General features: G+C 43.2%; 1 protein-coding gene across 1 annotated transcript; it reads left to right on the top strand.

Annotated features, from left to right (window-relative positions):
• The first annotated feature begins 336 nt into the window (after positions 1 to 336).
• On the top strand, positions 337 to 27,836 carry map3k3 (mitogen-activated protein kinase kinase kinase 3). The gene is made up of 17 exons (XM_079521334.1): positions 337 to 1,858; positions 6,618 to 6,705; positions 7,394 to 7,530; positions 8,238 to 8,278; positions 8,980 to 9,079; positions 9,802 to 9,915; positions 10,601 to 10,721; positions 12,325 to 12,458; positions 12,836 to 12,909; positions 13,232 to 13,299; positions 13,790 to 13,885; positions 15,598 to 15,732; positions 16,618 to 16,766; positions 19,008 to 19,139; positions 19,836 to 19,965; positions 22,318 to 22,495; positions 24,883 to 27,836. The coding sequence occupies exons 2-17, from the start codon at positions 6,702 to 6,704 to the stop codon at positions 25,109 to 25,111; spliced, it is 1,842 nt and encodes a 613-aa protein (XP_079377460.1). The 5' UTR covers positions 337 to 1,858; positions 6,618 to 6,701; the 3' UTR covers positions 25,112 to 27,836.

Genomic DNA, 27,836 nt, shown 5'->3' on the forward strand with positions numbered 1-27,836 from the left:
CTTGATGTGTACAGTGCTGATCTGAAGGCTCCAATCTAATATTTTCATCCAAACTTTATAGTAGTAGGCTCTAGTACACATATTCAGCCAAACCTTTTATTTTAGTAGATGATATAGTTTCACTATTAGATTGGTTGTAACTTGGATTTTAAAAGAAGAAAAAACATATCCATACAGTCCATAATTATATATTTCAATATGACTTATATCGATACAAAAACGTGAGGGCAGTCCCATGGACTGAGGGATGAACCAAGAGGCAGTGGCCTGGGATGAAAACAGCAGCAGAGAGTGAGCTGGATGCAATGCATTGCATTTCATACGTACACACACACGGAGCTCCGGGTTTGAACGCCATATAAATACGGTGCGCGCTACGCGGAGACAGGTCGACAGAGGAACAAACAGACGCTACTTTTGTTAGCCTGCTACTGTAATCACAATATTAGCATTTTTCCAGATCTTTACTACTTTTTTAGTTTGACCATTGCCACAAACAACATGGCATTCTTTACCCGGGAAGCATAGCTAGCTTGGAATATACTTTTCATGTTTTGTAACTTGTCTTCTTGGACGCATAAAAGGGGATTCCGGTGGCGAGCTTTTTTCTCTCTCTCTTTTCTGTCAGGAAGTTTGACGTATTAAAGTTTATTTTCACTTTGTTTTGGTGGGAAAGACCATGGACTGTCGTGGACGTCTCATCACGTTTAAACAAATGTGTGAATTTAATATTCTCTGCAACAGCTAACGGCGTTTTTCACATTTTTTCGATGACTGGCTTCCTCGCGAATGCTGCAGGATTCTCTCAAGTTTGATGCGTGCAGAGCAGCAAAGGTCTGTTTTTCAGTCGATGGAAGTGACCAAACTTTGTTTTACATTGTACCAGGATTCCCGCCACCGTGCATTTGGTGTATTGTGGGGACATTATTACGCTTTTATGTCAGCTACACTGTTTCGACCAACCAGTCTGACCGCCTGCAACAATGTCGCGTCCTGAAGCACTTTTCCACTGAGGTTTGTTGTTGTAGGGCATTATTGGCCTATCCGAACACAGTGAACACTTAAATAACACAGGGCTACGTTGGAAGCGCATCGAGGTGACTGGACCATGTCATTATTCATCTGCAAGCACAATTAACTAGACATAACGTTAGTAGTGTAGTGGAAAAAGCGACAGTCCTATAGAGGGGAAATCTGCAAAGTTAGCAGGAAGAGAGGCATCAAAATCACGGAAATCGCCTGGTCATTTTCCTCTGGTGTATGCCTACAGTTACAAATGGATTTCATAAAGGCAATACGGTTATTGTTGCACCTTTTGTGAGCATTGTGGAAAAAACCAAAAATTCACTGACCATGAATCCGTGTTCACCTTCGCCAGTTCGGGATGTAGGCCTCATCAGTTGACATGCAATGGGACTCTCGCAAAATGTTTTCTAAAGTTCTGTTGTGGTCTTTGAACAGACCGTTCTTTAGGCTGTACGTTTTCAGAAGCCCGATGTAGAATTCTTCGGCTGTCATATTTTCTCCCTTTTTAAACGCAAAGCCAACACCGAGGATCTTATGTGACCGATCTGGTTTCAGCTTTACATTCACATAATTTGCTACCAACTTACGTCGGAAAGGCGCTCCCCCTGCAAGCGCCCCCACACCTGGGGGGCGACCCCCCACTATGCCATCCGCACACATCTCAGTGTGGTCGGCCTGATGACTAATGTCACTAAAGCACAGCACAGAAATCGCGATGCTTCACAGGGACTAGCGATTCGTTGGACCATATCTACGACCAAGCCACTGTGGTGAAAGAAGTGGCTGCAGACGGAGAGGCGAGCACTCTCATCCCTGAGAGCTAGAGCAACAGGTAATGATGTGCACCTGTCAGTCTGACCAGCATCACATGCATGAAAGCGGCCTTGTTTGCTTTTTATTTGCTCTGCTTGTCATGTGTAACCCATAAAGTACCATCATTACACTTATTATTCAATATACAACATGACTCCTTTCATATTTAAAATTCAAATGCACTGTCTTTAGAGGCTAAGGATGTTTCTTTTGTTTGTTTTTTCCCCCCTCAAGACAAAGACTTTACAGATAGAATAGCCTACTAATACTAGCATGTAGATCTGGTTGTTGTTGTTGTTGTAGCCTATGGCTGGCATAATGAAAACTGCAAACCAATGTGTGGCTTCCCTTTCTTATGAAGGGAACTATGCAAACTAAATTCACCCACTTTTTTTTACCTTGTAAACCTGTGATGTGACAATAAAGTTGATTCTAACTTGGTTTACATCTGTCACTGACAAATTATGTTTGGAGTTGGGTTCAGACTCAGTGCTGCCTGTTGCTTAATAGCTGCTTATTACTAAAATACTTGTTACAGTGGGTGATATGAACATGTTTAATGATCATCACGCAGGATGAAACAAAACAGAAGGTACAAGGCAGCTGAGTCTTAACAGATGGTCCATCAAATATTCTGAAATCCATGGCATTTTTTCCACCTTCAAGACAAGACTGTAGATAAAATCACATCATACAGTTCCGCAGTTTTGCTGTATTAAGAGGCTAAGTAAAATGCTATTAGGATTTTTGTAATGCAGATGATTACACCAGGGTATCCTGTACTCTCTATTGTGGTCTAACAACAGTGTAGGAGGTTGCCCAGATCCAGAGCAAGGCGAGAGCCTTAAAACACAGAACATCAGCTGAAGGGCCTCCTCAGGGGGAATTTTTGGTTGTTGCAAGGCACTGTCTCCAGATGCAACACCACGAGTCTATAGACAGAGCAAGGACTGTGGCTGGGAAAAACAGCCTCAGACTAAACACCTCTTAAGCAGACGGAGAGGAGTGGGGGGGAGGAGGAAAATCCATGTAAATCCTGCTAGTCCTGGAAATGTGATACAAGGAAAATAAAGCGGGCACAGCTGACTGGACTGGCAGTGGACTCTCTCTCTCGCTCTCCGTCTGTCGCTCTGCTGAATTCCCCACATTCCATTTAGGAGGTTAATTAAAATCAGGAGAGCTGGGGAGAGAACAGAGTGACCAACAGATTGACAGAGAGGCTAGTCACTTCTGGGATGTCACCTGAACATTGCCAGATCGCTTCACCTCCATGTTAAACTCATGGTAGAGTATTTGCTGTTGGGTAAAAGCTGGTATTTCCTGGAGTTTGCATTCCTCATAGAACTAATGCTAGGCAGAGGAAAGAACCATGCATGATGTACTGTATGGGGCTTGAAGACCAAATGGTTTTGGTGAAGGAAAGGTGAGCACAGCGACTAGCGAGGCAGCTTGAAAGTGCCAGCGCTCTGTTGACCACAGACGGACATGCTCAGCATTCCTGTGGGTGATTATTACCCAGAAATCCAGAGTCACTGACTTGCCTCAGGTGCCAGAGATAGACATTTCATATACAGTCAGCAATAGAGTCTCTTGCTTTCTATCCTCAACAAAACGTCCAACACTGAAATACATCACCTCAACCAGCCAACTATACTTATTGTCTCCACCAGGCCGAAGGCATGGGGAGAGAGTATGTTTTGTGTGTGTGTGTGTGTGTGTGTGTGTGTGTGTGTGTGTGTGTGTGTGTGTGTGTGTGTGTGTGTGTGTGTGTGTGTGTGTGTGTGTGTGTGTGTGTGTGTGTGTGTGTGTGTGTGTGTGTGTGTGTGTGTGTGTGTGTGTGTGTGTGTGTGTGTGTGTGTGTGTGTGTGTGTGTGTGTGTGTGTGTGTGTGTGTGTGTGTGTGTGTGTGTGTGTGTGTGTGTGTGTGTGTGTGTGTGTGTGTGTGTGTGCAGCTAATCTCCGGCACCGTTAACCCGGTCGATGTCAAATTTTGCACACACACTCCCTGGATGCCAACGATGAACCTCTGCCCCAGAATTTCCAGAACGGCCTGTTATAGCGCCACCAGGAGGCCGCTTTGTGCAAAACACGTTTTTGGACAGTACACCTACAGATTTTGTCCAAACATCACGCAAATTGGTACACAGTCTCTCTAGAGCCATTCAACGAAACGGTTCTTTCAGATTTCTCAGACTCCATCCTGATTGACTAAGATTGGCTTCCAAAGTTTGCAGGAGTGCTCAGTTTCAAACAAAATGCTGCAAATCATGGACACATCATGTGATTTCAGTGAAATTGTGCACGCACATTCTCACTAGGCCGAGGAAGAAATGCCACGTGAACATTTTCAACTCGGCCTCATGGTGGCGCTATAACTCGCCGAAAAGTGTTTTTAACTAACTGCACGGATCTGTGGATAACTTTGTATGCCAACTCCCTAGAGGCCAAGGAAAAACATTTGCCTGGCATTTTTCACATCTGCTCTTTATAGCGCCACCAGGAGGCCGACATTATGTAAAACACATTTTCTAATATTACTCCTTCAGATTTTATCCAAATTTCACCCAAATCAGTACACATGCTTTCCATAGTCATGTGATCAAGACGCGTTTGTTTGATTTCTCATAATTCACCTTCATTGCCTACGATTGGCTTCTAAACCTTTCAGGAGTAGCCCGCTTTGTACCCGTTTTGTACAAATTGCCACAATTACTCAACGCAGCGTCCGATTGCGGTGAAACTGTGCATGCATATTCCCACTAGGCTGAGGAAGAAATCAGCCTCATGGTGGCGCTACAACAGGCCAAGCCGCGACACACACACACGTGTGTGTGTGCGTGTGCGTGTGCGTGCACTCCTCCGTCCGTCTGTGTACAGGCCGTTGGCCCGATCTGCATGAAACTGTACACACACTCTCCTGGAGGCCAGAGCAGAACCTCTGACCCAAAGTTTTCACATCAGTCCATTATAGCACCACCAGGAGAGTTCTTTCCAAACCCATTTTTGGATATTACTCCTACACTTCACGCAAATCGGTACACATTATCTCTATAGTCATCAATGTCATCAAGACGGACCTGTTGGAGTTTTCATATTTCATCCTGATTGGCTAAGAGTAACTTCTACTACCTGGCCTGACGGAGACCTGTGCTCCGAGGAGTAAATTTTTCTAATTTCTGAATTTAAATTTGAGCTCTAATTCTCCATACTCACTCGACCTAACAATGTTTATGTAGAATGGTCAATTGGTCATAGTTGCTGCAAAAGGTTAGATCTGTCTGTCTGTGAGGTGATTATTGTGGTTCTAGCTTCCTCTGGCTTTATCCAACCTGTGGTTGTCCATTTGGATCAATGATAGGAACTTATTGATCTGGGAGTAGTGAGATGTTGTGTAGGGCAGGAATAGTGAATATACTAATCTTATTTGGAGTGACATAGTTTACTAATACTACCTCACAAAGATAAAAAACCTCTTCATAACGGCCCACAATGACTCACTGTGGCTCGTGCTCAAGCAAAACATTGAACTGCTGGCCTGACACCCCACACACACATGCACGCGTTACGTCCTAACCTCCTTGTAGCAATATTTGTTCTTGTTAACGTTTCTTCTTTCGTTTGTTATTGTCAAATAATTGAAGAGATAGTGATTAGCTGGCTGCTTATTGTCCTTGCACAAATCTATAATATGAAAATATGTTACATCTGTTTTACAATACTACATTAAACCCATTGTCTAATTGTTAAACAATTCACGTTTGAAGTCTTTAAAGTCTTTCCAAAATAACTGTTGTAGTCTGTGTTCAATTATAGCTGTTCCTCAGTTTATTGTTACCGATTTGGGACCACACTCCACTAAAGAAAATGGCTACATTTATAACGTTGTTGTCACCTTGGATTGACCACTTTTTTATTGAGGGACATGCCAAATCATCATGAAATGTGTATCTGGCTCAAGTGATCCCTATAAAAATAAAATTGCCCTCTTAACATTAACAGTGGAGTTATGACACAGTTGAGTAAGTGTTTTACAGCACATGTTATTAGAGAAGGCTAAAGCTTGCAGATATTTAAAATGGAAAAATATTCCCAGTAAGAACTTTCTCTCCATATGGATTGGGCCCTGATCAGTGCCAATGCAGCTTGAGTTTCAGACCTTTCCAATTGTCTTCCTCGTGGACAAAACACGCTCCAACATTCTCACGTGTGGTGCACAGTTTCTGTCTTTTATATTTGAGTTTCCCACTCGACAGGCCTATCACAGAAAAGCCCTTTAGTCTGATTCAAAATTTGTATATGCCCCCATAGGGGCATATAAAATAGGAACCATGCATGAAAAATGACATGCTCTGTAGAGGAACGCTATGATTTTTCTACAGCATCTCATTAAAATACCCCATCATGCAAAAACGAATCACATACCATTTAGCTTGATTACAACATGGAGACATGTTAATTACCAGGCTCTTCAAACCTTGTATCCCTATGATTCCCTTTCCTCTGCTGGTCTCTGCTGTTAGCTATTCTTACCACCAAATAATATCGTTATCCTGTGAGTTCTGTGGGGTAGCATCGTGGGTTACGGTCCACTCACTGCATACCATTTTCTGACCATATAGCGGGTCTGAATGTCATTCTTAAAAAACAGAAATGATACCCTCATTTCTGGAACTTTCTCCCCTTTCCTTAAGCCTAAACTGAAAAAACATGAGTGCTAATTTAGCTCTGAGTGTGTACAAATGGACCTGTGTACCAACCAAATGACGTTGGTGTTTACAGCTGCAGGTCCTGGATGGAAGGTGGCGCTGCAGATACCAGTCTCTGAAGATTGGCACATAGACAACAAACGAACACGTCGCGAAAATGAGTGAGTCTGTCTATGTTGTGATGCTACACAGACTTGTAGTACATGATTTTCTTCCATGTGTGCATGTGTGCCAAAATAATAACAGGCACTTGCACGCACACACACACACACACACACAAACACACATACACACACGCGCACAAGCACATTTCCACACAGTTTCCAAGCACTAAGCACTGTCCCTCAGGCCATAGAGGCCGTGTTAGCCGTTGCTCCAGACACTGGCGGCGGGTGAAGGATTGGTTTTCAGTGTTATGGAGATGGGGGTCTGGTTCTCTCTCCGCTGCCCCTGGGCTGTATGATGTCTGTCCAAGCTACACAAGGAGAATATTTTCCCTTCGTGATCTAACACAGCCAAGGCAGCGCTCGCTCCAAGATCAAACATGGGAATAGGAATATCAAAAAACATGGCAGTCGTCTCTTACGCCCCGTCACAGGATACTCCCAATATGGTTTTAGTTAAGGGTGACTTACTAATTGTCTTCACACACCTTTCCAGTGCAGGGCTAAGCAGTCATTGCTGCATTCTCTCACTCTCACTCTCTCACACAGACACACACACACACACACACACACACACACACACACACACACACACACACACACACACACACACACTGTATATGGCATAAATCCACCAACCCCTGCTCTAATTGTGTATTCTTTTCCAACCCATTATCCTGTCCAGATGAGAGACAGGCTCTCCACTCTATAATGAAAGACCTGGTGGCCCTCCAGATGACACGGCGCCAGCCTGTGCCATCTTATGACACTGGCAAGCCTAAGCCACTGCCAGGTGCCCACACTGCCCAGGCCAACCGACAGGTACAGGATCTCTGCATGGGCTTAATGCTGGATAAAAAGAAAAGAAAAGAAAAGAATAATTAAGCACCATACAGTATAAGCCAGCCTGCATAATTATGCTTTCTTCAGGCTAGGGCAGTGTAAGATTAACCAGACAAATTACATTGATAGTGTCTAAAATTCACCAGTTAAATTAAAATAATGTCCTTTGAAATCTCTGTGAGCTTTAGTACAGTCAATTCTGGGAACTGGAAGATGGCCGGTTGGACCTTGGCTTGCCCACTGAGCTTGTCAAAGTATCCTTGAGCAAGACACTTAAACGTCTAACAGCTACCCCACATGCGATCGCCAAAGCCATCTGAATAGCCATCTGCTGGCTAATTTCCCTTGCCCCGGGGAGACCAGAAAATACTCTGTTCTGTCTTTCCCGTGTTCTTGAAGTGCTTGCAGTGCAAACGTAATGACCAGTGGCGGGTTCATCCATGCTGTAGGGCGGCGGTAGGACAGAGAACCAGTAGTCTGTTCTCAGTACAATCTTCTTACACAAAGTTACATCACTCTGAGTAATACCAGGTTGAGAGGCCAGAATCCCACACCACCGCAGCCATTACGTTGTGTCCTGGCTATAAACAACACTTAACTGGGAAGTCGTGGCCTTACATGGTGATGAAAGATTTCTCCCTTATTTCTGACCCTTTCATGACCTCTGACCTCTGCTGTCCATTTAGGACGACGTCAGGATAAAGTTTGAGTTCTCGGGAGAGAGGAGGTGAGCCAATCAGTCTGCTTGTTTAATCATGTGTATTGTGTTGTTGATGTTAATGTATATTGTGTACTCGCTTAGTTAAATTAACAATCAATATCTTTTACTGTGTATATTTCCATATGCAAATAATTGAGTTGTGGAGTTATGATTTAGGATACACAGTACACACACACACACACACACACACACACACACACACACACACACACACACACACATACATGCTTGTTCAGACATGCCGAACTTGTCCAGTCGCACGTCTTAGTTCATGAGAATGAGTCAATGCCAACACACACTCCAGCACTTAATTCAAGACTGGTATGTGAGCTGCAGACTGGAAAAGGGAAAGGACTGTGGTTAGGCTGCGGCTGCCAGGACAAACCACAGCTATGCAAGGTGTACTTACACTGTAAAATCCTCAGCGCTCATTTGACTGAGAGTGTACAAACTGGTCCATTCGGTTACATTTGTACACACTCTTAGGACATTACTTTGTAGAGGTGTGTGTGTGTGTGTGTGTGTGTGCGTGTGCGTGCGTGCGTGCGTGCGTGCGTGCGCGCGCATTTGCTAGCATATGTGGTCGTTCACTGTGTGCACGTAGTAGAAAAGAAATCATAAAACAGGCGTGACGGTAAATCTCTTGTGGTTTCAATGGCAACTGGTTTATCTTGGCCATGTGTCTGTCCAAATGCCTGCTTATGCAGAATCCTGATGTTCGGCCGCCCGGTGATCTTTGAGGAAATCCAGCAGAAAATCAAGACGGTCTTCGGCCAGCAGCTAGACCTGAACTACATGAACAATGAGGTGCCGTTTTGATTCCAGCTCTCTCCTCTATCCTGCTGCACCTACACAACAATGAGTCCATACAATATCAATATTATATCGATATAGTGATATGAGACTAGATATCATCTGGGATGTGGCATATCGTAATATCACGAGGAGAAAAAGACTGCCGAAGCAGACAACCCAGGTTAGAGAAAAAACCCTTCTAGTTGCAAGGCTCGATGATACATCAGAAAGGGAAGGAAATACCAGCACTCAATGCATGTCCTTTTCACAGAAAAAGGAAGTGAAAAGGACATGTATTGAGTGCTGGCATTTTCTTCCCTTTCTGATATATCGTAATATCATCACATGGAAAAAGCGGTCACTTTCTTCACTTTCAAGTCTTAAAGAGCCACTTCACCCCTTTTGCAACCAGAGCTTATTTTAATGATGTTTAGGACACAAGAAACACTTTCCTGGGCTTCCTGTGTAATATGTCTTTTTAGATATTTTGTTCATATTGTCCAGCCCTAGTCCATGCATAGTCAAAGTAGCGTGTGTGTGTGTGTGTGTGTGTGTGTGTGTGTGTGTGTGTGTGTGTGTGTGTGTGTGTGTGTGTGTGTGTGTGTGTGTGTGTGTGTGTGTGTGTGTGTGTGTGTGTGTGTGTGTGTGTGTGTGTGTGTGTGTGTGTGTGTGTGTGTGTGTGTGTGTGTGTGTGTGTGTGTGTGTGTGTGTGTGTGTGTGTGTGTCTTGTTCAGTTGTCCATTCCTCTGCGAAATCAGGACGACCTGGACAAAGCCATCGACCTACTGGACCGCAGCTCCAACATGAAGAGCATCAAGATTCTGCTTCTAACGCAGGAACACCGCAACGTGAGACCTACACACACACATACACACACACACAGACTCACCGGAGAACACTTCAATGCAGCAATCATACGTGAACATACACACTCCGACATGTATGCATGCATGCACATACACAAATATATATGAGCATACAGTAATGGAGTATCTGTGTATCCCCATTATTGAGCAACAACATTCATTTGAATTTGTTTTAGGCTTCAGCTGATCAGCACTTGATCAGCTGGTCATTTTGTAGACTTGTGTGTGTTGTTCTCTTTTTGTATTGGGTAGTACTGAGTGCAGTGTCTGGGTCTTGTGTAAGTTCTGTTGTGACTATACACTAATGTTTGTATTATGCTTTTATGGTGTTGTCATGCAGTGGCTAATGGCGTTTTCATCTTGGGGGATTCATAGTTTATCAACACCTAAATCCAGAAAAGTCATGAAACAATTTCCCTTCCTTAGAAGTTAGAAGATAGTTCAGAACATCTTTACAGCAGGATATCAAATGCAACAGCCTATGCGCTCACAGCAGTGTATGTATAATCCGCCTGTTCTCCACTCTCTCTTTTGCCCTCCCTCCCTCCCTCTCTCCCTCCCTCCCTCCCTCCTTCTCTCCTTCTCTCCTCCTTCCATCTCTCCTTCTCCCTCTCTCTCTCTTTCTGTCATTCTCTCCATCTCTCTCTCTCTCTCTCTCCATCGCCAGGCCTCTCCCTCCTCCCACCACACAGCGTGTAAGCAGGTGAGGATAAAGGCCTCTCAGTCCACGGGGGACGTCAGTACAGCGTACCAGACCTCGGAGCCCAGGGGGCGCCACCTGTCCTCTAGTGAGTGTGAGCAGCGGGGGGGGGGGTCACACTTCCTGCTGTCCTGGCTTGAACGTCCTCTTTCTATCTTTGACAAGTTAGTTCACACACACATTGAAAAAAGGAAGTATAGCGCCATCGTGTTCAGGCTTTTTTTTTAAGACGGCTCACTGCTATGTTGATATTGGGTTGCTGTTATGTCATATTGTCCACCCCGCTTCGCTTATTGCTCTATCTTTGTTTCCATTGCTCGCTCTCTCGCTCTCTCGCTCTCTCTCTCTCTCTCTCTCTCTCTCTCTCTCTCTCTCTCTCTCTCTCTCTCTCTCTCTCTGGCTTCCCCTCTTAGCAGTGGGTCCTCTTCCCTTTCCTGTCCGCCATCGCTGGCTGTTCTACAATGCTTGCTGACCACCAGCAGGCCTGGTTCACAAATATTGGTTGTTTTGAGTGGTGTGGGGAGGGTCTGCAGGAGGTTGTTGTGATTAGGTTCTCCACGAGATGAGCAGTGGGGGGAGGGGGGGCCGCGGGGGAACAGTTGCTCCCTTTGAGCAGAATGGCACCTGCAACAATCATAAATATTCATTTATATTCACTTTTTCATAGATAATAAAGGAGAGTTTTTTACTTGATTTATTGCTTGGTTCTTTTTTTAGGATTGGAATATCACTACAGTTATTATTGTCTCCACTGATGTGTTTGTCTTGTTTATTATCATATATCAGCCAGGGCTATTCGGATCACGATATCTAACCCAAAACATAATTTCCTTGATGCATGTAACATTAACGAGCTTCCGACACGCACCCCTCTGCATTGTTCTAAGCTGAAAGTGACTGGAGCCCTTGAATATGATGGAAGACATGATTTAATGATTACTGTGATTATTGTATGCTCACATTTCATATCACAAACCATAAGAATTCCTGTAAGTTTCACCTGCAAAAATCTATAAATGCACCAAGTCTCTGTACGTATATGTACAACATAGTGTGTAAGTCTGTAATCCACGTAACATAACCGTTTGCCCCACCGTTCGCCCCACCGACTTCAAATTCGACACACGCGTTCCACACCCCCACAGTCCAGAACTGCCACAAAAGGCCTCTGCCCGGGCTCTGGACCTGATCACCCCTATATCTCCATATATGGAGCTGGCCTGTTCACTTTGTTTGAAATAGACACTCATGCTTTCCAAGGTGTGATTTGGGGTCCTAAGGATGAATACAAAATGAATATCAACATCTTAAAACCAAAATGTTGAATTGTGGGTTTGAGCTCACATGCCCTGGGGGGTAACTACCTGTCAGTGGGGAGTGTTGGCTGGGAGGAGGAGTAAGACTAAGGCCCTATACGTCTTCTCTGGGAGGGGGGGGGGGGGAGTGTTGGCTGATGAATGAATATTTCCAACTTGCATCGTTCCAAGTAGGCCAGTGCCCAACGGGCAACGCTCTAGTATTACAAATTCCAGAGTCAGATGCAGCTTAGCCTATATATATATACCCTATATCGCAATTTAGTTTTAATTCATCACATTTCACTTTTCTCCTCCCATCGCTCCTTTGAATTGTTTGTATGTAACTTCTTTTGTATGTATTCCCATAACGTGTCTTCCCCTGTCCAATGGCAGGCTCTCAGAACACGGGGCGCAGCTCTCCGCCCCCGGGCTACGTGCCCGAGCGTCAGCAGAGGATTGCTCGCCAGGGCTCGTATACCAGCATCAACAGCGAGGGCGAGTTCATCCCCGAGACCAGTGAGCAGTGTGTGAGTCACAGCACCGCACACACATTTCATTTTTAAAGGGAAAGTCCCTTGTTTTATGGGTTCATGATCTTGAAATATTTCAGTTAAGTTTTGTGGAGACATAAAACAAGCCTCTCTAAGCTCACGTCAAGGGAGCTAAGCCGTTATCTGGACCTGCTCCATTAGGCATGAATAATGATTAACGAGACCGTTAGGATCGGAATGAAGAAATGTGGATTCTGTTTCAGGGTGGATTTTTTTTCCTATTTTAAAGATATTAAAATATTTTATTTATATAATCTTTACTTCATTTTATATATTCTTATGTATACAAAATAGTAATGCGCACATGTAAACATTACAACGAAAACACACATAATGCTGCCATTTCTCTATAGGTGCTTGATCCCTGGAGCAGCACAGAGAACTCTGTCTCTGGAAGCTGTCAGTCTCTGGACAGCAGCTCCGACAGGTGAGGAAAAGAAAGACAGGCCTGCACACACTGTAAATCCCAGAGTTTTCATTTAACTCTGGGAGTAAACAGATCTAGAGTTATGGGTCCATTTGCTTCCATCTGTACACTCCATCTGTTAAATTTGACTGTGTGCAATGATTTGTATAACTCACATTGATACGTTGACAGATACAGCTAGTGTTCCAAGTACAGCTAAATTATATATTAATCATTTTTAGTAGTGCCACCCACATTTTACACATTAATCATGTGTAATCATGAGAAGTTTGTACTTGTAGTGTTCCACTGGGTATCAATTATGCGTCTCTGTCCCTTGCAGCCCCTCCATGAGGAAGTCTCGTATGCACAGAGCAAAGAGCTACCCTGATAACCGGCAGGAGTGCTCAGGTGGGTGCCCGACTGGCCTCTGCCCAGATTCATGGCATCTCTTCCCAAAAATAGCTCCTGGCAACGGTGCCACTAGCCAGCACTTAACCCATTTAGGCCTGACCTCAAATTTAAAAAAAAATCTTCTAAATCCTCCAGTTTTCTGAAATAAATATTTTCACGATTTTTAAAAAATAGCAGACCTACAAGCTCGTAGCGTGCCACTCGGTGGCGCGCTATGAGCTTGTAGATCTGCTATTTTTCAATAGCTAAATTATAACATAATGTTTAAAACACCAAAAGGGGTTCCCACCCAAAATGGGTTAAAACAGCCTCCAACCATTGCACGTCTTCTAGTAACAGTGCCACAGTGTTGTCCTGAGCAGCAAAGCCGGTCTTAACTGCAGAAGCTCACGTGGACTGGATAGCGTGTGCAATGAGCTAAACTGTGAATTGAATTATGGCATTCTTCTGCTAACCTTTGGCCTCTGGCCATGTGTTTTGGTTCTAGACCGGGAGAATCACATGTACGACAGGGTGATGGGGAAAGGAGGGACCTATCCCCGGAGGTACCACGTTTCCTTACATCATAAGGACCACAGTGAAGGTAAGCTTATACCTCTCATCTATCCTAGTCTCACATTTATGTTGAATCTGTTTGGAATTACTCCAGGACCATACACTTGAGCAGATCTATGGTGAACTGCCACCAATAACAACAACCGTAGCACGTCGTAGAGCGATCTTTGCTGGTCACTGCTACCACTCCAAGGATAAGTAATAGCAGATATCCTGCTATGGCGGCTCCCCCAATCGTCCAGAGGAACCATGCCTTATACATATCCTGACACAATCTCCAGGGACACAGGACTGACATTCCAAGAACTGGGAGCAGCAATGGCTGACAGGACCCGATGGAAAGACGTGGTATCTAGGATCTCAATAGTCGAAGGATGATGATGATGATACACTTAAACTCAATTCAACTCAGTGCAGATATGTGTTATCTGTCCACCTACCTCCATAGAAACGATGACTAAACTGGCATCTGAATTTTCATGTATGGGAAAGACATCAGCAATAGAAATTGTGGGTGAAAGCTCACATTCTATGGCTGCGGCGCTCGTGCATTAGTGTCATATATGGACCATCGAGTCTGGAAAAACGATTGATTGGTATATGGAAAAACAGAAGAGCAGCTCTTCCTCTGATTGACTGTCAGCAAGAGCAATGTGTGGACAACTACATGGAGAGATAAGTTATTGCAGGGTTGCAGTGTATAAACCCCTCATTACACAGATGCACATTGGAGAGTTCAGGGGTGTAACAGAGATGTGGGAAAGATTATATGGTCATGAGTCATCCTTCACCATATTCTCCAAATGTAGAAGAGTGCATGTGTGGTGTACACCAAGAGAATGGTACAGGCCTGAATGCTCGACTTCTTCAATGAGGAGGTCCAGTGGCTCTGTTATGCTTTCAGGGGCATATTCTCACATAATTTTGGTTCACTTAGAGTTTTTAGAGACAGAAGGATCATTGAGTATTAACATGATGTGAATCATCATGCTATAACCATCGCAGTCACCAGATCTCAATCCAACTGAACATCTATGACAGATTTTCCACCAACATCATCCAAAACACCAAATGAGGGAATTTCTTAGTGCATCCTGTTGTTAGTGCATCCCTCCATTAGAGTACCAGAGACTTGCACAATTTATGCCAAAGTGCACTCACTGAAGTTGTTCTGGCAGCTCGTGGTATGGTAGCCCAACAACGTAGTAAAAGACACTTGGGGGCCCTATTTTCGCCAGTGCTATACCCATAATTCCTAAACTTCTTTGCCTTTTTTACTATTTTGAAAAACATTGTTCAATAGTTCAAATCTACAAGCTCACAACGTGTCGATGTAGATCGGCTAGTTGAACAATTTTCAAATGTTTTCAAAATAGTAAAAAAAAAAAAGAAAAAGAAAAAAAGGCAAAGAATAAACAATAGGGATAAGGGGTAGCATGGCAAAATAGTCTACTATATTCTCAGGTGGTGTTGTTATGCTTTATATGGGGAGAATTTCAATAACACTCACAGGTCAGTGGTATGGTAGTTCATTCTGCCAAGAGAATGAGTGATGGTAAAATATAAATGTTAGATATAAGCAACCCTATCATTTCTTCCTCACAAGCCATAGGCTGTCTTGGGTTTAAATCCTCTTAGCAGACCTTGTATTGAACTGTACTTTCCTGTGCTTTTGTTCTGCAAACTGTTTTATAAAGTATTCAATCAATCAATCAATCAATCAAACCTTCCGTCCCTCAGGCCGGCGGACGTTCCCACGGATACGCCGCCCCCAGGGCAACCTGTTCACGTTGGTGCCGTCGCGGCGCTCGCTCAACGGCAGCGAGGAGAGCCTGGGCAGACTCCGCCCTCAGGAGCGCCCCGTTGCTCATAAATGTAAGTGTGGACTTAAATTGTAGTTGGACTCCTCATGCATAGAAGGAAGTATGAGGCCAGTCCGTTGCTCTCCCCGGGTTGGCAGAGGGAGCCCAGGATTACATTAGATTAGATAACTGGGTGAAAAAATGGATTAGAAAATCATGGGATAAAAATGTAAGAAAGGATGAATTGTAGTTGGTAGGTGTGATGCAGGTCATTTATATGTACTGTCTGCCCGTTATGTTTATGTCACTTGTTTGGATGTTTGATATAATTCATGGGGATGCAGGTCTAAACGTCAAAACGCAACAACACACAACATGGCATGGCCACGTAGCAGTGCACACACACACACACACACACACACACACACATACACACACATAGTTCCTCATAATAAATATACAAAAACAACCCAGCTGCGTCGGAGATCACGTCTAGCATGCTCAGATTCAGGTTTAAACCCGGTCAATCTGGAACAGTGAATTAACATTATAGAAACAATAATAATGTTTCAGGTGAATAAGATGATGAATAATGATTAATGATACAGCACATTTCTAGACAAAGTCACAAGGTGCTTTACATCGTCGAGCAAAAGAAAACAACAAAAGATCAATCCATGCAATAGCAGGCATACAAATACAAAACATACATAATAATACAAAAATGACAATTAATAAAAGGCTTTAACATAAAGGTGGGTTTTCAGGAGAGATTTAAACGTGGATACTGATTTTGCACATCTTAGGTCAGTAGGTAGGGCATTCCAGAGCGTGGGGGCAAAAGCCCTGCCGCCCTTAGTGACAATAAGACTTTTGTCATTGTGGGTTTGTAACTTTGTAAACTAGATTCTACAGCACTACAGTATTTTGTATTGACATGACTGTAAATCTTCCAAAGCACCCGGTGCTCCAGTGACGTGGCGGAGGGGCAAGCTCCTGGGCCAGGGAGCGTTTGGGAGGGTCTATCTGTGTTACGATGTGGACACTGGGAGGGAGCTGGCTGCCAAGCAGGTCCACTTTGATCCTGACAGCCCTGAGACCAGTAAGGTGAGATGCTCCTTTAACCTAACAGTTCTCTGAAAAACCTATGTTTCTATATCTTCCCAAAAGCTTTTCATGTATTTTGAGGAGGACCCGGGACCCCCATCTTAAAATATTTTGTTCCAGGAACCCAGAGAAGCACAGATTTGAGTTTGAGTTAATAATGTTTGATAAGCACAGATTTGAGTTAAAGAAAATAAATATATATATAATACAGGAAGATTTGCACAACCTTTCAAGATTCTTTTAAATCTAAAATGACACGGATGCTTTCCTGATTTTAATGGGTTAAAACTATGGTCAGAGTTAAACAAATACATCAATTTGTTTTACTGTGTGCACAGTGCACACTGCACAGACTAGGAACCATGTCTGGTTTCCATCACATCCTCACTGATGTCTACCATTGCTTCTCTTTTTATCGGTTCTATTTTCTGACCTTCTACTGTAGTAGTGGTAGTAGATTTAACGGACTGTTTGAATGCCTAACATGTTACCCCTAATGGGGCTTTTTGTGTCTTCGGTATACACAGCTCATTCTCTGACCTGAGATCAGCTACAGGTCTTGTTATTAAATGTCTTCATTTACAAAGTTCCTGACATCGCCAGAACACACTCCTGTCCAATTTTGTTTAATTAAGTCCCCTGAAGATATTAAAGCCGGTCTGCACAGGGTAACCTATTCACGGCAAGTGTGGGCCCAGCATTCTTGTTGCACATTTCATATTCGTCCTGCATTCATTACGCATAGCTGCTAAATGGCCTGTAATCGCTCCCTGCTTATTTTGAGAGTGTAGCGCCGCACACACGTCCTAAGAATCACGGTCCCTTTGTTTCCAGTATGTTGATGATGGTTGACCAGAGATGCTGAGCCTAGTGCCACCTCTCTGCTGGAACAATGCCAAGGATCTGAGGTCATGATACGTTCTGCACGTTAATCTGTCATGGCTGGTTTATCCGTCCTGGCCGTTGTACTGTAATGCAGGTATTCGGCGCGTCTGACTGAACACTGGTCTGTTAAATGCACCTCCGCAGTGTTCAAGTGACCCCATTTCAAGATGCAGCGATGAATCTCCCAGGAAAGAAATCCACTGGAGAGGTGGAATGTATTGAAGACGCCGACCCTTCCCCCTCTGCTCACACACACACACACACACACACACAACCACCCCTCTGTTTTAATGTCCTTTCCTGTCTGCCATGGAGAAAACATGTACTGTCACTTCCTGTATCTGAGTGGAGTGTTTGTGGGGGTTGATGAGAGAGGGGGGGGGGGGGGGGGGGGTCGGCATTGCCTTGGCCTCCTGTCACCCCTTAAAGCCCCCCCACTCCTCCTCTCTAACCACTAGCCTGCAGCGGATGTGAATCAGTTGTTGTGTTTTCTACGTATTTTGTTGGCTTTTGTGTTGGCTGTTGGGAATACTTTGTGTCTCGACTTTCCCTTCGCTCTATTTTATTTCTTTGTGTGTGTCTCTGTTTTTCTATTGATCTGTCTTATCTCTTTTACTATCTGCCTCCCTTTCTCTCTTTTCCTTTGTCTGTCTGTACGTCTCTCTCTCTCTTTCTCTCTCTCTGTCTGTCCCCAGTGATGTGACCTTTGTGTTCACATTCCCTAAAATAAACAGTAAACACCGGAACCTCTTTTGAGGAATTGAACTGCATTGGCCTCCTTTTTCTCTGCTTTGGGTTCTACTCATATGCCGGCAAGTTTGCCCCAGAATTGTCGCCCTGCTGTCTTCCATTCGTCACTGTCTGTTGTATTCATAAGATATTCACTCCTAAAATGGTTAAATCCCCATTTTTACCAAAATTATAGTTTTCAGTTAGTCAATCAATGTAACCCTATATACTTTGTTGAGCGGAGTCCCCCAGGGCTCTATACCTGGTGGGCTCCTTTTTTCCCTCTACACTGAATGTATTTGCTGAACATAGCCAATCTACAAGTGGTGTCCATTTTTGTGAGCAGAGCAGTGGAATCTCCTCTTTGATTTTGACATTCCAAAACTGCTGATGTGTGATTTGGCATTTGTGAAACGAATGAAATAAGACAAATATTTGGGGGTGATGCTTGTCTTTATCCATTCTCTTCCTATGTGTTGTTTACGATACGAATGATGCAGCACTGAGCTGCTGTGGTTTAAGCCTGATTCATACTTTCTCATACGACGGTATATTAATTAAGCATTAGATTCTCAATGCTTTCTTTCTTCCTCCCATGGACTTGTCGTTGTTGTTGTTTTTCTTTAGGAGGTAAGTGCTTTGGAGTGTGAGATCCAGTTGCTGAAGAATCTACATCATGAGCGTATTGTCCAATACTATGGCTGCCTGAGGGACCTCGGTGAGAAGACCCTTACCATTTTCATGGAGTACATGCCAGGGGTGAGTCCCAGTAATATTCACACATAGAGGCTTAGTGGTGATTTATACTTAGGCACGCTCGGTGTCGCCCAACCAAAAATAGCAGATCTGCAATCTGTCGGTGCACAACGCCAGTGGGCAAGCAAGTACAAATCAGGCTTTGGTCTTTGGTCTCACAGCTAGGTCTGGATGTTACAAGGCAATTCCCTGCTAACAAGGTTTGTTATTGACATTAATTCTGAGGCAGCACTGTCTTCTTTCATTTATGGAAATGTATGGATATTAAGGCCTAGGGTCCAGGCACTAAGGCACATAAGCGGCCTGGCAGTGCATTGCGGGTTCCAGTCCCGTTCCCGAGTCTGACGAGCTTTGCTGCATGTCTCTTTCCTTCTCTCTCCCCCTTCCTTCCTGTCTATCTACACCGTAATCTATAAATAAAGGCAGAAAAGTCCCCAAAATATCTTAAAAAAATAAAGAATAAAAGTAGTGGGCATGCACAACTGTGAAAGCAGAAAATATGTGATAGTGTGACACAATAAAGTCTGCTGACTTGCTGTGCTGTGTTGCGACCAAACGTTCACAACTGGAAGTGAATTTTAGTATAACCACTTGCAGACCATGGCACTGGTATCAACACATTTACATTCAAAGTGTCTGCATGACTGCACTGCTGTCTTTAGGGTCTGGAATGTAAACCACGCACTTCCTTCCTCCCAGGGTTCAGTCAAAGACCAGCTGAAGGCCTACGGGGCTCTGACGGAGAATGTCACCCGGAAGTACACCAGACAGATCCTGGAGGGCATGTCCTATCTGCACAGTAACATGATCGTTCACAGGGACATCAAAGGTACATGTCCTATCTGCACAGTAACATGATCGTTCACAGGGACATCAAAGGTACATGTCCTATCTGCACAGTAACATGATCGTTCACAGGGACATCAAAGGTACTACTTATTTCTGTCCTATCTGCACAGTAACATGATCGTTCACAGGGCCATCAAAGGTACTACTTCTTTCTGTCCTATCTGCACAGTAACATGATCGTTCACAGGGACATCAAAGGTACATGTCCTATCTGCACAGTAACATGATCGTTCACAGGGACATCAAAGGTACATGTCCTATCTGCACAGTAACATGATCGTTCACAGGGACATCAAAGGTACATGTCCTATCTGCACAGTAACATGATCGTTCACAGGGACATCAAAGGTACATGTCCTATCTGCACAGTAACATGATCGTCCACAGGGACATCAAAGGTACATGTCCTATCTGCACAGTAACATGATCGTTCACAGGGACATCAAAGGTACATGTCCTATCTGCACAGTAACATGATCGTTCACAGGGACATCAAAGGTACATGTCCTATCTGCACAGTAACATGATCGTTCACAGGGACATCAAAGGTACATGTCCTATCTGCACAGTAACATGATCGTTCACAGGGACATCAAAGGTACATGTCCTATCTGCACAGTAACATGATCGTTCACAGGGACATCAAAGGTACATGTCCTATCTGCACAGTAACATGATCGTTCACAGGGACATCAAAGGTACATGTCCTATCTGCACAGTAACATGATCGTTCACAGGGACATCAAAGGTACATGTCCTATCTGCACAGTAACATGATCGTTCACAGGGACATCAAAGGTACATGTCCTATCTGCACAGTAACATGATCGTTCACAGGGACATCAAAGGTACATGTCCTATCTGCACAGTAACATGATCGTTCACAGGGACATCAAAGGTACATGTCCTATCTGCACAGTAACATGATCGTTCACAGGGACATCAAAGGTACATGTCCTATCTGCACAGTAACATGATCGTTCACAGGGACATCAAAGGTACATGTCCTATCTGCACAGTAACATGATCGTTCACAGGGACATCAAAGGTACATGTCCCATCTGCACAGTAACATGATCGTTCACAGGGACATCAAAGGTACATGTCCCATCTGCACAGTAACATGATCGTTCACAGGGACATCAAAGGTACATGTCCCATCTGCACAGTAACATGATCGTTCACAGGGACATCAAAGGTACATGTCCTATCTGCACAGTAACATGATCGTTCACAGGGACATCAAAGGTACATGTCCTATCTGCACAGTAACATGATCGTTCACAGGGACATCAAAGGTACATGTCCTATCTGCACAGTAACATGATCGTTCACAGGGACATCAAAGGTACATGTCCTATCTGCACAGTAACATGATCGTTCACAGGGACATCAAAGGTACATGTCCTATCTGCACAGTAACATGATCGTTCACAGGGACATCAAAGGTACATGTCCTATCTGCACAGTAACATGATCGTTCACAGGGACATCAAAGGTACATGTCCTATCTGCACAGTAACATGATCGTTCACAGGGACATCAAAGGTACATGTCCTATCTGCACAGTAACATGATCGTTCACAGGGACATCAAAGGTACATGTCCTATCTGCACAGTAACATGATCGTTCACAGGGACATCAAAGGTACATGTCCTATCTGCACAGTAACATGATCGTTCACAGGGACATCAAAGGTACATGTCCTATCTGCACAGTAACATGATCGTTCACAGGGACATCAAAGGTACTACTTCTTTCTGTTCAGTGGTGGAAAAAGCACTCACATTTATTTTACTTATATAAAAGTACTGTATCATGCAATGTAGAAATAGGCCTACTAAATATACAGTGTTGCAAGTAAAAGTCCGGAATTCGAAAAATGACTTGAGTAAAAGTACAAAAGTATTGGTATCAAAATGTACATAAAGTACCAAAAGTAGAAAGCACTCATTATGCAGAATGTCCCATTACATAATATTTGAACAATCGCAGGACTTCAAGCTCACAGTGCGTTGCATCCATAAGGCTGAAGTGGTTAATGTAAAAGTACTGACATTTGGAAATACTCAAGTACTTAAGTAAAGTACTTGAGTAAATGTACTTAGTTACTTTATACCACTGAAGGTACTTCTGTTTAGCAGAACCTCACTTCAGATGCCTAGCTAGCTACTGTTGTTTAGGTGACAATGAGTTATGGCACAGTTAGATGCTGAATAAATACCGGTATACCCTGATAGATGTTTAGACATAGAGTTAAGTTTGCAGAGTGTGGAAGGTGACTGGTTATAGAATAATATTCAATATATTCTCCTATGGGTTTGTCTTCAGGGGCCAACATCCTGCGGGATTCTGCAGGCAATGTGAAGCTGGGCGATTTTGGTGCCAGCAAGAGGCTGCAGACCATCTGCATGTCTGGCACCGGCATCCGCTCTGTGACCGGCACCCCCTACTGGATGAGTCCGGAGGTGATCAGTGGAGAGGGCTATGGCAGAAAGGCTGACGTCTGGTAAGCAGTGTTGATTTTGGCAGTAAAATTTGATTTTAGTTTTAGACATACCATAGTGTAGTCATACTTTTGAATAAAGTTTTAATTAATTTTTTTGTCATGTTTTAGTCACCTGGAATGTTTTAGTGTTAGTCTAGTTTTAGTCAACTAAATGTCATGCGTTTTTAGTCGACTAAATCTACAGTTGTTTTTTGTCGACAAAAATGCATTTTTGCGGGCTGCAACGCTTGTAGATCAGCTATTACTGGATCTCTTGTCCACTAGTTCCTTCCTAACATTTTAGTCTATTTTATTTGTTGACAAAATTGTCAATATATTTAGTCTTAGTTTTAGTCATCATCGCTTAGTTTTCATTTAGTTTCCATTTAGTTTTCGTCAGTGAAAAAGGGTAGTCGACAAACATTTTTCGTCATAGTTTTAGTCGACGAAATCAACACTGCTGGTAAGATCAATCAAGGAAAATGCTGAAAGGAATGGACGTGAGTCACGTGACTGGACACCGGGGATGCGCCATGACGCTCATCGGTGAAAAACTCGCACTGGAAGTTCGATGAAATTCATAGCAGTGGATGGAGCCGACTGGTCCAACCGACCAGCTCATGAACAAATTAACTATTTATGAACAATTCCGACCTTTCTGTCATATAATCGGTTTAGGACTATAAAAGAAGACATATCAGAGGTTGTTTTCTAATCACTTGCTTTTCGATGTGCGCAGTACATCATTTTATTGAGGCATCAATCAACGGCAGGTATCGTTTCTGTCTTGGAGGTATCGCGATATTTGGTTGCCAGACAGAAAACGATGGATAGTCTTGCGATACTTGGCACGTTCAGAAACGTACTTTGTGCTCTTTAGATACCTCTATACATTTACAGTGTACACATCGAAAAGCAACACAGCAGACAATAATGTGTTATATGTCTTTTATTTTCCAGAAGCGATTATTTTACAATGGTCTCAATTATTCCGAAATATGTTTGTTCAACTTCATATGCTTGTCCGCTCGGCTCCATTGACTCCAATGTATTCCATCAGAGTTTCGGCTGCAGTTTGCCACCCATTGAATGAATGAGGGTAGAGAAAATGACGTCGGTGACATTTCCTTTCGTCTGTTCCTAGGGTAAGATGAGGAAACAGATCAGTCTGTTTAAGGGGCTAGAAGGTGAATTATATTTTATCTACAGATGTTAAGGCATTTGTTCACTGATGACAAAATAAAAAGAGTTGTTCAGTTGCATTACCCAGAGTTGTACCCTTGTCGCCCTTATAAGGAGATTTATTCTTTGGATGAACTTGCCGCTGCTGCTGCAGTAGTGATTCTTGGCATGAGGAGTTAAAATTGTGTTAGAGGCAGTTTTCTTAAAGAGAAAAATGTTATATAATCAGGGAAGTTGCTACATTAAATCCTAGCAACCCTATGTATTCTGGCCATGTCATAATAAGCAAAAATAGACAAACATTTGGCAGAAATACATAAAAAAAATGTTTTTAAATGGTTTCCATCATGTTGGAGCGTGTTGTGAGCTTGTCAATCATATCAGCTGTTTGTGGTGAAAAGATTTAGTGTACAGGGGAAAGAAGAGAGGGCCAAGGATAGACCCCGGAGGACCCTGGTCAACAAAGTATGTAGGGTTTAAGTGGTTACTCCGTTTTCAGAGGAATTCATCACTCTCCCACACACAGGGCTTGACAGTGGTATGAATCCACCTGATGCCAGAGCAGTCCCTGGTGCAATATGATTGGCTGGTGACGCATCACACGAGGGATGTGATTGGCTGAAGGCCAGGCTGTGAGCTTGTAACAGAGGTCGTAATATCCCCAGTCTCCATTGGGGTCATGCCAGTAGCACCAGCAGTGCTACCAGTTAGTTATTGTAATATTGATATATCAATCAATCTTTATTTCAGACCCAGGGAGATCCATATCACAATTAAACAATACAATATAACAGGAAATATAAAATGCACATATCCCACACTGTTCAGTTTCTGACATACAAACATTTGCACCAATGGTTCCACAATGTAGTTGAGAACCTGACCGAACTGCGTGTTCGGTCACACGACACAGCATGTTTGCTGTCTATAGATGTCCTTGTCATCTGAAAGGTCATCAGAGATAATATGGCCCAAATAAAATATATTTTCCTGGTCTCAAAGGCCGCATCAAAGGAAAGTTCTAGACGGTATTAGACAGTTCTAGCTGAACTAAATGAACAACAAATACATCATACAAATATCTTGTGCGTATTTATATTAAACATTGAAGTTTTCAATAAATCTTATGTGGTATTTAATTTGGTCAATAATATCACCCAGTCCTTAAAATATATTTGATGGGAGACAAATAGAAATGTCCTTATGTGTATCTTTGTGTTACCAAGGAGCCTCGGCTGTACTGTGGTGGAGATGCTGACCGAGAAGCCACCCTGGGCCGAATATGAGGCCATGGCGGCCATATTTAAGATCGCCACACAGCCCACCAAACCCCTGCTGCCCTCGCACATCTCCGAACACACGCGTGACTTCGTTCAGCGCATCTTTGTGGAGGCCAAGCACAGACCCGGCGCAGAGGAGCTTCTTCGACATTCCTTCTCCCAGATCCTGTGTTGAGACTTGCCTACTGTCTCTGAACACGTGCCTCAGTCGTGGTCACATGTAGCCTCCCTCAGCAGCTTGTGTAGCTCTACAGCAGTACGCCAGGATCACCAGAGCATGGAACTGACCTTCCACAGCTCTCAAACACTGCCATGCAGACAGATGGCTTCATTTCTGACTGCACTGTTGTTCTCACCAGAGCCATTATTGGTGTTGACAATCACAGTCCGTGTGCTGCCTTGACAACCCTTACCAGTGCATGCTCTTATTATATTCACCACCAGGGGGAAGCAAAAAACCAAGGTTATCTCTCCATTGACTGGTTTGATGATCTCCGTACATACACGCAATGTTTTAAAGAACAATGCACTCTGATAACTACATGCAAGTCAGAGGTATGTACCGAATATGTCCCAGAAACATGATAAAGATCCACTTCCCTGTTTACATTCTCTCACTATGATGTTAAGAGAAACGCCTGAAATGTGCTGAAGTGTTAGACAGGAAGCGTAACCGTTCAAGCTTCTAGCTGAGCTGTCTCAAACCCAAGTCACGTAACCTTTCCCCAGGGCAATGCCCGCCATGCTGAATGGTCTCTGGTGCACTACAAGCAGTGTTAATGAGAATGGACCTTGCTTTCTCTTCCTTATCCCCGATACTGCTTAGATCCGTCCTCAAGTTCCCCTTTTGACAAAGATCCTTTTAAAGATCTTTTTAAGACTTCCCAATAATGTGTCCTTGTCGTCCTACCTGCCTAGTGCCTACTGTACCTTCATTCGCCGGCTCAGTCTTGACAGGTGTTCATTTTAGAATGTGCCAAAGAATGGTGGATACAGGGTTTTAGATTCTGCATTTGCTTCGGTGATATCCGCTGACAAAGCAAATGGTGTTTTGTTACAGCAACATATGCCTGATTTATATTTGGGCGCATGCCACACTGAAATTAGCAGATCTACAAGCTCACAAACGTTGTGATCTTGTAGATCGGGTGTTTTTTGGTGCACGATACGGGCACGCAACTACGTATAACTCTTGGCTATAACTACCCAAAGGCCTCGATTTGACAGTGATTGACCGACCGTTGCGTTTGCCTGAAAGCACACTGTTGATGTGCAGCTGGGCCAAACATCCCTGACTGGGACCCCTTTGTTCAAGGGCCTGTTTAAGTCAGATGCACTTTTATTGTAAAATGAATGTTGTTGGGCTTTTGTTCCCCTTCTACCAAAGTGTTTTGTTTTTACTTTTAAATGTGAAAGTTGTTTCACTTTTATTTATATCCCTGTGTTCATCCAATTTGATGTTATATGCAAATATATATGTATAAATATATTTTTTATATATAGACCATTTCTTTCAGGAAGTTATGTCTTTAAAAGTAATAAATTGAAAGCAGCTGGTTTTGCAAAGATTTCATAATTGGGGTTATAATTGAAAACTGGGTGGAAAATGGACTCTGGCAGTCTAGTTCATGCTCCAGTGCAAGAAACATTCCCCACAGTCTTAGAAATATTCATTACAATTATTTGAAATATAACGTATCCACTGGCAACATAGGCCTGCACTGTAAAATCCTTTACACTGAAGCTTTTGCTCTGTAGTTGTCTACAGATACAGGTCTAGTGGGCACCTAAACCATGTTGGCGCCATTGGCAGTTTTTTTCCAAAAATGAATACATCTATGCTTTGGAAAATGGTCTGGAATCATGTAAAGTATACACAATTTTAACGTACACGGTACATCGTTATCAGACCTAAATCTACCCTTCAACTTGTTGTTTATCCCGAAAATGACACCCACAGGTTTGTAGCAATTTGTGGCAAAATAAATATTGGGCCTTAAATGTAATAATATGCTCAGTCTGGCTCAGTCTGACAGTTGTTCATTTTTTAGAATGTGCCGAAGAATGGTGGATACAGGGTTTTAGATTCTGCTTCAGTGATATCTGTTGACATGCAAATGAAATATTGGGCCTTAAATTGGGCCCACTGTTCCAGTTACCCTTGTCTTGATCGTTGGGTTACACTTTGAAACTTATATAAACCTGTATTGAGACCATTACTTGTGCTGAAAGTTGAATTTGCATAAGTGACAATTGGGAAAGTTAAAATAATGTTAAATCCTGTATGGGCCATACTTATAGCATTTACCTTTTAGGTCTCAGTGTTTCTGTGACTGGATGAGGGTAGTGTTTGTGTGCGTGCGCTGCGAGCCACACATGTTCAGCACTGTAGCAGGTAGCCTACTAGCAGTCAGAGTTCGCTGTTCCACCCAATGAGACGACTTTGTTTAGCCTTAGGGTTCACACTAGGAGTATTGAATGTATGGTCTAATCAGCACTAAGCTAAAAGGCTTGCTAATACTTGCCTAATTTTGTTAAGTGGCTGGATAATCAGTTGTTGTCCGTGACCATGTATAAATTAGGCTTAACTCTAATCTATGAAGTTTTACCTGGCTGCTGAATGCTAAAGGCAGCTGAAATAAGTTCTGTATTGCAATTATATCAGATAATATTTTAAAGGATAAAGATACAAAGAAAGAACCCTGGGGTAAGCAAATGAACATGAGCTAGTTCTTTAGAGATGTTATATATGTAAATGATTGTGTACCACGACAGGACTTGCAGTGCAAAGTCCAGTGTATCAAATTTATTTTACAATAAGAAAAGAGTAGTATGTTTAATGACAGCGGTTTTATATATCATGCCTTCCCTCAAAAACAAATAAATTGTTTTGTTTTGTC

This window comes from Electrona antarctica (genome assembly GCF_951216825.1).
Source record: "Electrona antarctica genome assembly, chromosome: 14".
Lineage (NCBI taxonomy): Eukaryota > Metazoa > Chordata > Actinopteri > Myctophiformes > Myctophidae > Electrona > Electrona antarctica.

What these genes read in the sequence shown, in the direction of transcription:
- map3k3 (XM_079521334.1), top strand. An exon ending in GAGTTCTCGGGAGAGAGGAG is followed by an intron (nt 8,279 to 8,979) that starts GTGAGCCAATCA and finishes CTGCTTATGCAG; the next exon opens with AATCCTGATGTTCGGCCGCC. An exon ending in GCGCCCCGTTGCTCATAAAT is followed by an intron (nt 15,733 to 16,617) that starts GTAAGTGTGGAC and finishes AATCTTCCAAAG; the next exon opens with CACCCGGTGCTCCAGTGACG.